Below are 14049 nucleotides of genomic sequence, written 5' to 3' on the forward strand. Positions count from 1 at the left end.
TGCAGAGAGACAGAGGGAGTTGCACAGATAGTGGAACAACCAGCAGTAAGACACAAAGGACCAAATATTAGATGCTTTAACGGTAGCCTGAAGACACACAGGGGTATATAATCAGAAGTAAACAAGAAAGTGGACCAATATCAGCCACTGGCAACACTTGGGATACAGGAAGGCAGAAGAGCACAGGAGGAAACAAAAGAGAGCTGAGAGAGAGCAGAAGAGTGACCAAGTGGAAATAAAAAGGAGGACATAAGAGCACGGCTGAGGCAGGTAAGAGTTAGAAATTTGTACGTAAGCAGTGTAAAAGAAAAAAAAGTAAACAGAAATGTTTATTTGAATGTAGATCCACATATAGGCAAGGTAGTATCTGACAATATGCTGTTGTGCAGTTCAATACATGGGAAAAGAGGATAAACCGGAAGACAGATGTGAGGACAAAGGGAAACATGCATGATGCAATGCAAAACTAACACAGCAGGCTTCAGCCTAAGCTTCAGAGCAGCCGGCGAAAAAAATGCATCCAAACAGGAGAATATGTTCACCTGACAACTACAACCTGATAACATTCTGTGCCATTTTGGCCCCTGGCGAAGGGGAATCAATAGTGTTGGTTCGCACAGTCATTTAGAATGGCACTTCAGTGTAAATAATGCATTGAAAATTAAATGCTGCTTTTCTAGACTGCTGGCAATATGGCGATATATTAGCTGCAGATTGCTTTGATGATAACTGAAGCACAATAACATGCAGGACAGATTTGCATGGTTCGGATGAAAGTATAAAGTGAAAGGACAGAAGTCTGTTACTGACAGTGAAATCAATCAGGGAAAGGAGGAGGAGGGGAAGGGTTTCCTGTGAGGATTTCTTCCTTGATGAGAGGGTTAGTTGAAGAATTCTGAAAAACAAAAAATGTGATCGAGGCCACATATATCAGCAGATCAGAGTAACTGCAATATTTAAAAAAATATTAATAAATAAAATAAATGTTAGACGTACATACATGCCTATCTAAACAAAATGTTTGTCTATGTGTGTGTATTTGTGTGTGTCTGCACGAGTGTGTGAAGGCATTGGAAACGCTACTAATATATAATATTGGAGCGAGTAATAGAGGTGGGGATCAATGCAAGTTTACAAAACATTTTAAAACTATCGTGTCAGGGTGAACGCGCAGTTATCTAACAAGAAACGAGTGAGGATGACTGCTGCGTTGCAGACTTCCACTGTGCTTTGTAGTCACATTTAGTTAGTTGCTGCCACCTTATGGTCAAACTGTGTCATCCCAATTAAATGAAAACAGCTCTTGTGTTTGTGTTTTAGTCCTCATCACATCTCTCTGACCTCTGCCAGCTGATCCAGGATGTCTGCCAACCTGTTACTCATCATCCTCCTGACCTTTACGCAGGGGTGAGTGACTCTGAGGTCAAAAAAGCACGCCCACTTGTTTGTCTCATTGTTTCTCTCATTTCCTTTTTCATTTTTCCCTGCTTTTATCAGGAGCTGTGCATTCCATAGCAACCACTGGGGTGAATGGAACGACTCCCAGCTTCTGCCAACAATACAAAAGCTCATGAAAGGCTATAACCGCTACCTCAGACCTAATTTCAATGGTATGAAGTTGCTTGAGACATTTATTTTTTAAGCTTTTTTTTTTAACTTTCTAAAAGTCGTCAGAGCTTCTGTGTCTTTCACTTAAGAGTGGACCAGTTGTACTGTTTCGCATGTGTGTCTCCTGAACAGAGGGCCCAGTGGAAATTGGAATGAGCCTTGATATCGCCAGCATTGATGCCATCTCTGAAATCAATATGGTACACCTTCTATTTTTGTCATCTGCGCGATCAAACGAGGGAGCAGGCGTCTTTATATGTTTTTTGTATCTTTTCAGGACTACACAGCGACAATCTTCCTCCGTCAGCGCTGGCGTGATGCTAGGCTGATGTTCCCCGGTAATGAGAGCGTGAGCGTGGACGGTCGCCTGGTGTCACTGCTCTGGATCCCTGACACTTTCATCCCAGACTCCAAGCGCTCCTTCCTGCACGATGTCACCGTGGAAAATCGCCTCATACGCATCTTCAGCAATGGAACTGTTCTCTATGCTCTTCGGTACATTTCTTTACCGAAGCTTTGACGCTCGCTGACAGCTGACATTTCACGCTGCTGGTCACAGACAAGAAGAAAACAAATCCAGTCAACCCCACACTGCTCTCACGTTCTATATAAAAAGAAAGGGGAAAAAATAACTAGGAGTATGACTAAAAAGCAAATGTCATCCCTCATTCATTCATCTCAGGGGTATGGCTCTGCATTCCTGTATGTTCTGCCCTTCAAACACTTAAGCCTTTGGCAGTGAAGATTTGCAGAGTTCCATATGAGTATTAAAAATCAGGCCAGGCTAATCTGTCAGCTCACACTTCCATATAACTTTTTTTTGACTAGACAGTTTGACAGATGAAAGAAAGGTCAGCTGTGTACAGTATGTTCAGTATCTTCCTTCTTCTTGAGTACCGAAACTGATTGATAGCTGGAGCCATCATCTGATTGTGTGGAGGTGATTGAATGTTGTAGAACTCGAGCAACCTGGCCTCATTTTTGCAATCCGACAACACTGTGCACATAATTCATATGTGAGACACAATGATGATACTCCAGATATAAGTCTTTGATCTCTTGGATGTTCATCAGGGGAGAAGAGTTCTTTATGTTCACTAATAATTAACATCCCCTGTTATAAATCAGCAGAGCTGCAGTCATTTCAGTTGGGTTTTTGAAGCTTGGTAATGAATGCCTGCTTTGAATGCCCAACAGCATCACGGCTACGATCGCCTGCAACATGGATCTGACTAAGTACCCTATGGATAGACAGGTGTGCACCCTTCAGCTGGAGAGCTGTGAGTATTTCACTGTGAGCTCCATTAACCATCAGTCATGTGTGTAGCTGGACATAAATCATCATCATCATCACTACTACCATTTTCATCAGCCTCTGTGTAGTGAGTATGAAACTGAAAGCCAGCTTTACACCAAGCACTTCACTAGCCAAAGGTTAACTACTCTTTGTCCTTTCAGGGGGGTATAACCTACAGGATGTGGTGTTCTACTGGACCAGAGGAAATGATTCAGTGAAGGGTTTGAACACACTGAGGCTGGCACAGTATAGTGTGGAGAGCTACTACACATCAGTGTCAGAGGCTGTGTACGAAACAGGTAACATATTTGAGCTCTCTGCATTTCCTTTGCATGTTAGGATTCATCCAATGGCAGCTGCTATTGGAGCACAAATGCACCACAGGATTGTTTAAATCTGTATTTTTTCCCTCGTTCTTTTTATGTCTCTTTATGTCCTTTGCAGGAAATTACCCCAAGCTGGTGCTGCATTTTGCACTGCGCAGAAATGTGCTCTTCTTCATCTTGGAGACGTATGTTCCCTCCATTCTGTTGGTGGTTCTGTCCTGGGTCTCTTTCTGGATCAGCCAGTCCTCTGTGCCAGCTAGGACCTGCATTGGTCAGTAGCAGACCTCACTCTTTTAGTCCAGGATTTTGGTAACTGTCCATAGAGTGACCATTTCCATATTAGAGGCTGCAGGATTTCATGTATTGGTTTTTCTTTGGTCATATGAAGTAGGGATGAGTTTTAGCATCCCACCTACTTGTAGCATAATTATAATAACAATACTTATATTAAATAATTGTTCTCAATATAACAACTATGATGTCTAATGTCTGAGGTTTTCTGACTCTAACCTATGAATAAAAAGGATAACTTTGACCTTAGTCACTAAATAACTCACCAAATGATCAGCAGCTGAAGACACCAATTATAGTAAAAAAGTGCACAAATACATGAATAAATAAGATAAGGGTAGCACGGCATTTACTTTGCTTACACTAATGTTTTGTAGGAGTAGCTAATGGATGATGGGCCTTCACATATAAATAACTGGACATGACTAACTTGAGCTTGTTATATAATAATATACTACAGTATATTTCTAACTAGGCAGCTCATTCTAACTCTTGACAATACTTTAAAGATGTAACTCTTATTGGGATCAACTTGAAAGAAAGGCAGACGTCATGTAAAGTGAGGTCAGAGGTCAAGTGCGACATGATGTTTAGATGAAAAATAATGTGATAATTAGAATCCCCAAAAAGAGTATCATTTTCTTAATGTTGCCAATACAAACAAAGGCAGTAGAATTTTAAGCATCACTTTGAAGATAAAAGGCATTTTATGAAAGCTTGACTTTATTTGACCTTGAAGAAGTCAGAGGTCCAAAGTAAGGTCATACAGTGGCTTGCAAAAGTATTCGGCCCCCTTGAACTTTTCCACATTTTGTCACATTACAGCCACAAACATGAATCAATTTCATTGGAATTCCACATGAAAGACCAACACAAAGTGGTGTACACGTGAGAAGTGGAACGAAAATCATACGTGATTCCAAACATTTTTTACAAATAAATAATTGCAAAGTGGGGTGTGCGTAATTATTCAGCCCCCTGAGTCAGTACTTTGTAGAACCACCTTTTGCTGCAATTCCAGCTGCCAGTCTTTTAGGGTTTGTCTCTACCAGCTTTGCACATCTAGAGACTGAAATCCTTGCCCATTCTTCTTTGCAAAACAGCTCCAGCTCAGTCAGATTAGATGGACAGCGTTTGTGAACAGCAGTTTTCAGATCTTGCCACAGATTCTCGATTGGATTTAGATCTGGACTTTGACTGGGCCATTCTAACACATGGATATGTTTTGTTTTAAATCCTTCCATTGTTGCCCTGGCTTTATGTTTAGGGTCGTTGTCCTGCTGGAAGGTGAACCTCTGCCCCAGTCTCAAGTCTTTTGCAGACTCCAAGAGGGTTTCTTCCAAGATTGCCCTGTATTTGGCTCCATCCATCCTCCCATCAACTCTGACCAGCTTCCCTGTCCCTGCTGAAGAGAAGCACCCCCAGAGCATGATGCTGCCATATTTGACAGTGGGGATGGTGTGTTCAGAGTGATGTGCAGTGTTAGTTTTCCTCCACACATAGCGTTTTGGCCAAAAAGTTCCATGTTGGTCTCATCTGACCAGAGCACCTTCTTCCACATGTTTGCTGTGTCCCCCACATGGCTTGTGGCAAACTGCAAACGGGACTTCTTATGGTTTTCTGTTAACAATGGCTTTCTTCTTGCCACTCTTCCATAAAGGCCAACTTTGTGCAGTGCACGACTAATAGTTGTCCTATGGACAGATTCCCCCACCTGAGCTGTAGATCTCTGCAGCTCGTCCACAGTCACCATGGGCCTCGTGGCTGCATTTCTGATCAGTGCTCTCCTTGTTCGGCCTGTGAGTTTAGGTGGACGGCCTTGTCTTGGTAGGTTCACAGTTGTGCCATACTCCTTCCATTTCTGAATGATCGCTTGAACAGTGCTCCGTGGGATGTTCAAGGCTTGGGAAATGTTTTTGTAGCCTAAGCCTGCTTTAAATTTCTCAATAACTTTATCCCTGACCTGTCTGGCGTGTTCTTTGGCCTTCATGGTGTTGTTGCTCCCAATATTCTGTTAGACAACCTCTGAGGCCGTCACAGAGCAGCTGTATTTGTACTGACATTAGATTACTCACAGGTGCACTCTATTTAGTCATTAGCACTCATCAGGCAATGTCTATGGGCAACTGACTGCACTCAGACCAAAGGGGGCTGAATAATTACGCACACCCCACTTTGCAGTTATTTATTTGTAAAAAATGTTTGGAATCATGTATGATTTTCGTTCCACTTCTCACGTGTACACCACTTTGTATTGGTCTTTCACATGGAATTCCAACAAAATTGATTCATGCTTGTGGCTGTAATGTGACAAAATGTGGGAAAGTTCAAGGGGGCCGAATACTTTTGCAAGCCACTGTATTGATGTGATTCACTATATGTTGTCAATACAAGAAATAAGAAAGATGGTTTTAAATAACTCTATATAGCATTACACTGATGTGTTAACAATACACTTCAATTCAATTCAATTCAATTTTATTTATATAGCGCCAAATCACAACAAAAGTCGCCTCAAGGCGCTTCATAGATACACACCACACTTGTAAGATTTTTGTCCATTTTTGACCAATAAATCATTGTGTTGACCTTGGAAACTTTAAGGCAAATATTTAATTGCTTGTTAACATGACCCCACTCAAGCAAATGTGACAGACAGACAGAATAAAATCACACACACACCCAAAAACATGACCTCCTTGATGATGGTAGATACAGAAATACATCACTGATTAAGATTTCACTGAAAAAAACATCAAGTTTTCTGTTTCCACATGTTTGTTTTCAATACAATTTCCCCATACACTGAGTATTTTCTAAGATCTGGATCCTTTAGTCTCACATCTACAGCAGCAGTGATGTTGTTTGCTTGAAGAAAATAATAAAGAGAATGCATAAACAAAAAAAGCCCCTGAAAGAAGAGCAAGAGTAGTGTGGAATGGACAAACTAAATATTTGTTTGCTTGATTTAATTGCTGGGACATGCTGGAAATAAAGAAAAAAATCCCAACCCTCTGATCTGTCTGCAGGAGTGACAACAGTGCTGACGATGACAACTCTGATGATGGGTGCCCGCACTTCCCTGCCCAATGCCAACTGTTTTATAAAGGCCATAGATGTTTATTTGGGCATCTGTTTCACCTTCATTTTTGGCGCACTGTTGGAGTATGCCTGCGCTCATTTTTACACCATGCAGCACCAGACCATTGAGGATTTATATCGGGTGAGACACATAACCATGACACAGATAAAAATGGAAAGATTCTCTGTTACTGTAAACATCAATCCATCGGTTTATCTGCCCATGTAACAGGACCTTCTGAGGGAGCTCAGCGAGTCTAATGGAAATGGCTCTATCCCCATCGTCAACTCCAGCCAGCCAAATCAGTCCGTGGAGATCGGCTCCACCGCAGAGGACTCCACGGAGCAGTCAGCGAACAGCGACACCAAGAACCACACAGGAACAAAAGAGAAGGCGCCAAATCAGGGCTGCGGCTTGTCGTCAGTGAGAGACGCATCACGTAAGGCGGCATCTGTCTTCACTGTGGAAAATCCACACAACATTGATCGCTATGCCCGCACAGTTTTCCCCACAGCATTCCTCTTTGTCAATATCCTGTACTGGCTTTATTATCTCTTTCTGTAAGTGCTCATTCCAAGCCGTGGAAAGTTTAATTTCACCAACCTGAAGCTGCTCTACCTCCTCATTTAAGATCCAACACCAGTCGCCATGGTCTGAATACGAACGGACCTGACACAGCTTATTTATTGGATGGCGAAAAATCAATTGGTCAGGACTACGCTCTGCAACAAGGGCCGTTATTGATTGTGTGCAAAGAGTTGGCTCCCAGCACATCAGCATGTAAGCATGGTAATGCAAAGCCTGTATTGTCTACTGACCAATCCATAGATCAAATGAGGAAGAGTTTAGAATGAATAGGATGCTGAACAGCACCACACAGTTGGTTGCTATGCATTGTTTGCATGAGACCATATACTGTATGATTATGTTTCGCCGTACAATGTGAAATTAAAAGCCTACATCAGTGACTGGAATGTGTCGGTGCATTTTATGAGAAGGAAATTCAGTCTGTGCTTAGTAACAAGTTAATTAAACAGGAATTGTTTGGGAAAATAAGAGACACATTTATTATTCCCTCATCCGGGTACGAGAACAGTAAAGTGCAACAGGCGACCACAGGTTTGGTAAGGAAGGTGTTAAAATGACATTTGATGATTTCATTAAAAGGAAAAGACAGATTTCTATCACTGATAGCACCACTTTGTTAGTAACTCAATGATCTGTAATGTAAGTATTCAGCTGTATTTAAATGTGTGCCAAAGAGGGTGATCAGGACAAGCATGGATTTACTTTGTTTTTTACCCAGAATCCTCTATGGCACGTACCCGAATACTGACTTCAGGCAGAAAAATGCACAAAAAGTTTTAGGCACTTAAAAGGAGTAGCAACATTAGGGATATGAGCCACTGTGGAGTCATTAAAGAAACATCAAGAAATAGAGAGACTGCTGCAGCAGATGGTATTATCTGAAGATTAGAGAGTCACTATGGGATTACTTGATGCAACTCAGAGAGCCTGAACCCCCAGAGGAACATACCTGCCAATTACCTTGGAAAACTGTGCCTAAAACTTTTGCACACTTTGTGATGAGGAATGAAGCGCTGTACAGTATTTTAAGTACAAACACATATAGAACAGTAGTTGGCGCTCATTATGTACAGGCAAAACAAAAAAGATTATGTCACCTAAAAGGCACATCATGGCTTAAACTGTCTTTCATTCTCAAAGCTTCCGATACGTCACATTGCTTTGGCCTTCTTTTTTCCCCTCACGACACCATTTAAACATTTCTGGCTCTTTTCCACACTACATTTTATTCATTTGTAGTGCTTTCCATACTTTTATGTTGCCTTTCTCTGCTGAACTTACCCTTCTTGATTTTTTTGTTTTCCTTTTCCAAAATTTTAAACTGCACCTTTCCAGAAAGTGAAAATACTTGGCTACAGACCGTAAACAGTCGTTGGAAATATTCAGTAAGCTGTACCACCACCTAGTGGCTGATTTCTTTCATTACTGTTTATGCAGTTTCTCAGCAATCCAAAAAGGAAACAAGTCTTGACTTTCATTTATAAATGGCAAATTTTAGACAAAGGGTCCAAAGTCTCTTCCAGATATGCATTATTTCCCTCGTCATCCTAGGTTCCTTTCTTTGACTCCCATTCCTAGAGAAAGAAAATCAGATTTTTTTTTTTAATGATGTGAAAACGGATTTCAATTAATTTCACAGGAAACACAAAAGTGTACTTATATCATTAAATAGTTGTTTACAGTAATCTAACAGAATGAAAACCTAAAGCTTTTTGGGGAAAAAATGAAATGAAAAACAAGGTCATGGTGCACTAAATTGTATTCACTGCCTTCACACACATATGAACTTGAGTGACTTCTCATTCTGAAGCCATTAATATGACATTGGCCCACCCACTGATGCTATAACGGCTTCAACGTTTCTAGGAAGACTTTCCAAAAGGTTTAGAAATGTGTTTATGGGAATTTTTGCCCATTCTTCCAGCGGCAGACACTGATGTTGGATTGAGTCTCCGCCCAATTCATCCCAAAGGTGTTGTGTTGGGTTGAGGTCAGGACTCTGTCTTTATGGTCCTTACTTTGTGCACTGGTGCACAGTTATGTTGTAACAGGAAGCAGTCTACAGTCCAGTGGCAGAATGCTTCACACCACTGCGCCTGACACTTTGAATCGAGCTTGGTGATGTAAGGCTTGGATGGAGCCGTTTCCATGACACTCTCTCCACACTATTCTTGAGCTAATCTGAAGGCCACATCAGAGGTCTGTAGCAGGAAGCTGACAAGCTCTGTGCACTACGTGCCTCTGACCCCACTCTGTGATCTTACATGGCCTACCACTTCATGGCTGAGTTGCTGTTATTTCTAATCACTTCCACTTTGTTATAAAACCACTAACAGCGGACTGTGGAATATTTAGTAGTGAGGAAATTTCACGACTGGGCTTTTTTCATAGGTCCTGAGCTCCTGAGAGCGACCCATTCTTTCACAAATGTTTTTAGAAGCATAAATAGGTGCTTGACTTAATACACCTGTGGCCATGAAAGTCAATGGAACAATATGGTGTATTTGTAATGCTTCAATTTTGCAATACACTTTTTTTTATTGCTGCTTCCTCGTAGACCGCCTCACATTTCATTAACACATAGAGCCACTAATATCTACATTGAGTGCACTATCATATGATGACTATCTATTTATGTGCGAACTGTGAAAAACCCATTAGATGATGGTACATGCCGCGGTGACTCTATTAACTCCCTGAGGAGACTGAAAAGAAAACATGACAATACACGACAAGCTGAGCAACTGAACTGCGTGCAGCAGAACGGATGAATTTCATCACTATTACCTTTGCTTTCTGCATGACAGTTCCAGTACAAGAAGCGTAAACAGACGGTGGCCTCCTACGCAGCTCTGCGGCACAATTTACTGGTAAAGAATCACTGTAGATATTCTGGATCTTCTTGCTAGAAGCCTGGACAATATAGAAAAAGGATAGAAGTATATAAAAATCTTTGTATGCAGAGGGCCTGTCTTTCTACATTAAGCATAAGCGGTACCTGAACAGGAGGTTTAGCCTCCGCTGATGCCCCCAGGGTTCCTCCTGCCAGGCTCTTATTTAGGTTTTCTTTGACCTGAGTCAGTTGAAGTTCCAGGTCCACCCTCTCTGCCTCTTTAGCTCGACAGGCCTCCTCCAACTGAGCCACACGCTTGTTCAGGAAAGACTTCCTCTTATCTGCCACACAGATTCACAGAAATAGATCAAAACAAGAAGATACGCATTTGTACGTTCATATCCTTTGCATTATAAATAAGTCTTAAAATTCCAGTTTTCAAAATAAAGCACTTACTCAAGTTCTAAATTTATTGATGTTACAATAAATCAATCTCAATCTCAAGAGAAAAAAAATTTGTTTATTTTGGGTTTTTTTTTATTTATTTAGCGATGAAATTTATTAGACCACCTGTTAAAAAAAAGCAAGAAAACAAAAATATTCTAGAAATTTGCCCAAAACTTGTTTAAGACTAAAAAAAGGAGAAAAAGTTGTATCATTATTTAAGACGCAAATAGCAAACTGAATTCACATTTTTAAAGCCACCGGACTTCTGTATTTGGAAATTAACCAAGAATAACATTCAACCACTAAAACACATTTTTAGTATAAACTTATTTTTAATAATAATGTGCTATCACTTTTTGTTTTTACTTTATTTTGTAAAACAGTATAGTCGAATATTACTGGATAACAACAATAATTATATTTTAGCATTAAAAGTACAATTTCAAGTAAAAGACTTACACATACTGCTCAACTAGCCTGAAACAAGTTATTAACATTAAAAAAATATTTCAACAACTGCAGCATAAACCTCACAATGCAGGATGCTGTTATAAATTTTTTAAGCACTGTATAAAAAAATCGAATCTAATTATGAAACCTAAAAATACTACTTAGATGTTTTTAAAGAAAACATTTTGCTTCATTAAAATGTGTTGATGATCTAAAATGTAATAGGTTTCATATAGTTGTGTTTCTGTGGCACAGTTATGATTGTTTCCTCTGCCTCTGCTGGAAGCACGCCACACAGTACTAGAGGAAATTAGGTAATTAGAGATAGCAGACATTTTTTTCATAAGCATGTTGTTTCATGTAATAATTTTAATACAAATGCTGCATGGGAAACTTCTGCTCTTTCATGGCCTTATAATAAAGGAGGTCACAATGCGGGGTCATATAAAGAGCCGTGATGCGTTATGATGTAAAGGACGTCTGGCAAATTTGCACAAACACACCAATGAATCCTGCAAAAATAAGACTAAAATCCTCCCATGTTTTTTTTTTTTGTGCCTTGTAACTATGTCTTCATACATTAGTTAATCATCGAGAGGGTACATGCATGTTTTAGTTGTGTTTTTCATTTTGGGACTGCTTCAACAATAAAGAGCAACCATTCATGCCTGACTTTATATCTTCTTACCTGCAGCTGTCTTCAGCTCTTCTTTCAGCTCTCTCTTCTGCTGTCGGAGGGTTACTAGTGCATTACGTATGCCATCTCGCTCTTTCTCCAGCTCCTCTTTTTCTCTCAGGTAGCGTTTGGCATCTTCTTCTGCTCGCGTTTTCCCATACCTCCCGTACTGGCTGGTATCTGGATGAGAGCAAAGGTTAAAGGTCAGATGTACAGGGGTTATGGGAATAAGACAAAACCCTCTCACGGCAGCCTGTCTGCATAATTAATGCTATGCTCTCCGTGGGGGCAATATGAAGCTGCCTGTAAGTGTCACATGGATGTAGAGCATGGTCGTTTTTTACAACAGGCCAGAGAGAGACAGCGTTCATTTTTCTAGAAATTGTGTGGCTTTAATATTAGAGAACATAATATTTTTGTGTTCATGTCCCATTTATGTTTCAGAGGATGTTTGATTTTTCTTTCTTTCTTTAAGCATCAGACATTAAACTTACTATCTTACCATGCTCCACTCACCCCAAAGCAAACCCTAACCTATAATGGCCATAATACAGCGTTGTAAATTCAAGGAAACCCGGTGATATGGTTGCAGGAATTAAAGATAAACACACACACTCCTGCGGGGTAAGAGGTCAGAGGGTGAGGCAGCAGATCTAATGCGAGTGTCCAATAAATCTCAGGTTACATCCTGCAGCTCTCAGCCCATGGAAAGCGCGGCTTCTTTGATGTGCCAGAAGGTGACAGCGAAGACCACAGCGGAGACGCGGCAAGAAGAGGAACCCTCGCTAGAAATCCGCACTGATATCACTTTTCTGTAACTCAGACGCTCATCTCCTTCACTTGTGCAGCAGAGAGCGAATGACAAAAGGGAGCAAATGGGAGAGGCCAGAGCAGAGGGAATGGAATATGGGCGGAAAGTGAGAAGATGATTGAGTGAAGAGAAGAAAAGAAGAAATACTGAGCCAGATGACTGCTCAAATTTTATGACTGCCAGTGCTTAAGCCCACAACTCGAAGGAGTGTAAGCTATATGAGCTCAAGAGCACTGGAATCTATGACTTAGTGAAATATTGATGTATTAAGAAGAATTATTTCTCCCCCCCACCACAGTATTTTGAGCTGTTTTTATGGGTTTTTTTTAATCACACAGATGTAAATCAAGGATCAGTATAAAATAGAAAAAATACTTAATATAACAACAAAGTATATTAATAAACTCAGCCTGTAAGTTAATAAATGTGAAGTCAGCTCCTTTCAAAGTAGTTGAAAAAAGACACCAGCACTGCTCATAAGGCTGCACATTAAACAATAAATGGCAATGTTTCAAAGTTGTAAAGCAATATTTTAAGTTTCATACTGACAGAACAATAAAAAAAGGATTTTTTGTTGCTCTTTGGAAAATCCTAGAATTTATTTCACAAGGTTAGACTCAGCACCACTTGATGAACTGCAAGTCACACTGGAAAACAAACTGAGCACACTTACGTGAGCCTATTCGCTTCAGGGAGACTAATGGTTTGGTTCTGTCAGAGTCGCTGCTTGAGAAACTTGAGCGCCGTTTCCCTGTATTCCCAGACTGCTGCCTGCGGTTCTCTCCTGACTGGGTGGAGCAGAGAGAGGGCGGGGGGAGTGACAGATGTGGGAAGAGTGAGGGCAGATCAAGAAAAGTTAAATTTGTTTATCAGGATATGCAGTGAACGTGTCTCGGGATTTAGTGATTTGAGACTGCTGTGGTGTGCGTGTGTGTGTTTTTGGTTGTAGGTGGTGAGAGGCATGTGTTTAAAGTGCATGTTAATGGGGTTAAGAAAGGAGTTTACAGGCTGTGAAACTGCTACGACCTCTTGCCTTCCTGTCACCAGTCAGAGCACTTTATCTTTTTTTTTCCCTAATGCGGACACCCTGATCTTTCTGTGGTAAAAAAAAAAGGCATCATTGATAGGAGTGCAGCAGAGCACTGTCTATTTATTTGGGTGACTGATGGGATGTCAGACAGCGAAAACCCAAACAGCTGCATGCCCATACATCTTCTGATCTGGTCACATCAAAGTTAACGCGTGATTTCTGAGCGTGAGTGTCCTGCTTACCTGCAGATCCTCGTTAGGTACCTCATCGTATGTTCTAGAATCTGTGGAGGTGCTGCTGGAGGAGGTAGCCCACCTAGTTTGAGAGACAACAGACAAAGTAAATTTACATAAAAATGATGTAAGCAAAAACATTGCTGCTTTGGTTGATGGCCTAGCTTTGAACTTGTCCATGGATCCTGACCCCCTTCCGCTTCATCTCACTCACAGGAAGGAATGCCGCGCAGCATCACGGATGTTAGCAATGGTTTCCACATCTACATAGTCGTAATGCAGTGATTCTGGGTCTGTCGCAGAGCCCATTTCTGCCAGGAGGAGACCGAGCCACCGTCCAAGCTCCTCTGAGCTGCTTGCCTGACAATTTAAAAGAA

The 14049-nt window shown here is 40.9% G+C and overlaps 2 protein-coding genes across 7 annotated transcripts in view; one reads left to right on the plus strand and one right to left on the minus strand.

Moving 5' to 3' along the window:
- Positions 1-7573, plus strand: gabrp (gamma-aminobutyric acid type A receptor subunit pi). Of its 3 annotated transcripts, none has more exons than XM_085289886.1 (10): positions 1-270; positions 1301-1407; positions 1498-1610; positions 1741-1808; positions 1886-2103; positions 2806-2888; positions 3067-3204; positions 3350-3502; positions 6552-6745; positions 6836-7573. In XM_085289886.1, the coding sequence occupies exons 2-10, from the start codon at positions 1361-1363 to the stop codon at positions 7166-7168; spliced, it is 1347 nt and encodes a 448-aa protein (XP_085146012.1). In that variant the 5' UTR covers positions 1-270; positions 1301-1360; the 3' UTR covers positions 7169-7573. The 3 variants fall into 3 exon arrangements, with proteins under 3 accessions (XP_085146012.1, XP_085146005.1, XP_085146022.1); XM_085289879.1 differs by having other exon boundaries at positions 1321-1407; XM_085289896.1 differs by having other exon boundaries at positions 1351-1407.
- Positions 7536-14049, minus strand: part of afap1l1a (actin filament associated protein 1-like 1a) — a 26126-nt gene continuing 19612 nt past the window's right edge. For all 4 annotated transcript variants that reach the window (XM_085289865.1, XM_085289856.1, XM_085289848.1 and 1 more), the window contains exons 13-19: positions 13887-14032; positions 13682-13754; positions 13083-13197; positions 11611-11778; positions 10191-10366; positions 9980-10105; positions 7536-8766 (exon numbers count right to left, since the gene is read on the minus strand). In XM_085289865.1, the coding sequence (XP_085145991.1) occupies positions 8740-8766; positions 9980-10105; positions 10191-10366; positions 11611-11778; positions 13083-13197; positions 13682-13754; positions 13887-14032 (831 nt within the window). In that variant the 3' untranslated portion in view covers positions 7536-8739. The remainder of the gene's footprint in view (positions 8767-9979; positions 10106-10190; positions 10367-11610; positions 11779-13082; positions 13198-13681; positions 13755-13886; positions 14033-14049) is intronic.

Source organism: Mchenga conophoros, linkage group LG2, assembly GCF_057382185.1.
Source record: "Mchenga conophoros isolate Kocher_MC1m ecotype Shallow Benthic linkage group LG2, M_conophoros_male_GT1.1, whole genome shotgun sequence".
NCBI classification, from domain to species: Eukaryota; Metazoa; Chordata; class Actinopteri; order Cichliformes; family Cichlidae; genus Mchenga; species Mchenga conophoros.

Bases quoted from the DNA above. Each gene is read 5' to 3' on its own strand.
- gabrp (XM_085289886.1), top strand. From the start codon at position 1,361: ATGTCTGCCAACCTGTTACTCATCATCCTCCTGACCTTTACGCAGGG. The intron at 1,611-1,740 runs GTATGAAGTTGC...TCTCCTGAACAG, and splicing joins CCTCAGACCTAATTTCAATG to AGGGCCCAGTGGAAATTGGA. The intron at 3,503-6,551 runs GTCAGTAGCAGA...ATCTGTCTGCAG, and splicing joins GCCAGCTAGGACCTGCATTG to GAGTGACAACAGTGCTGACG.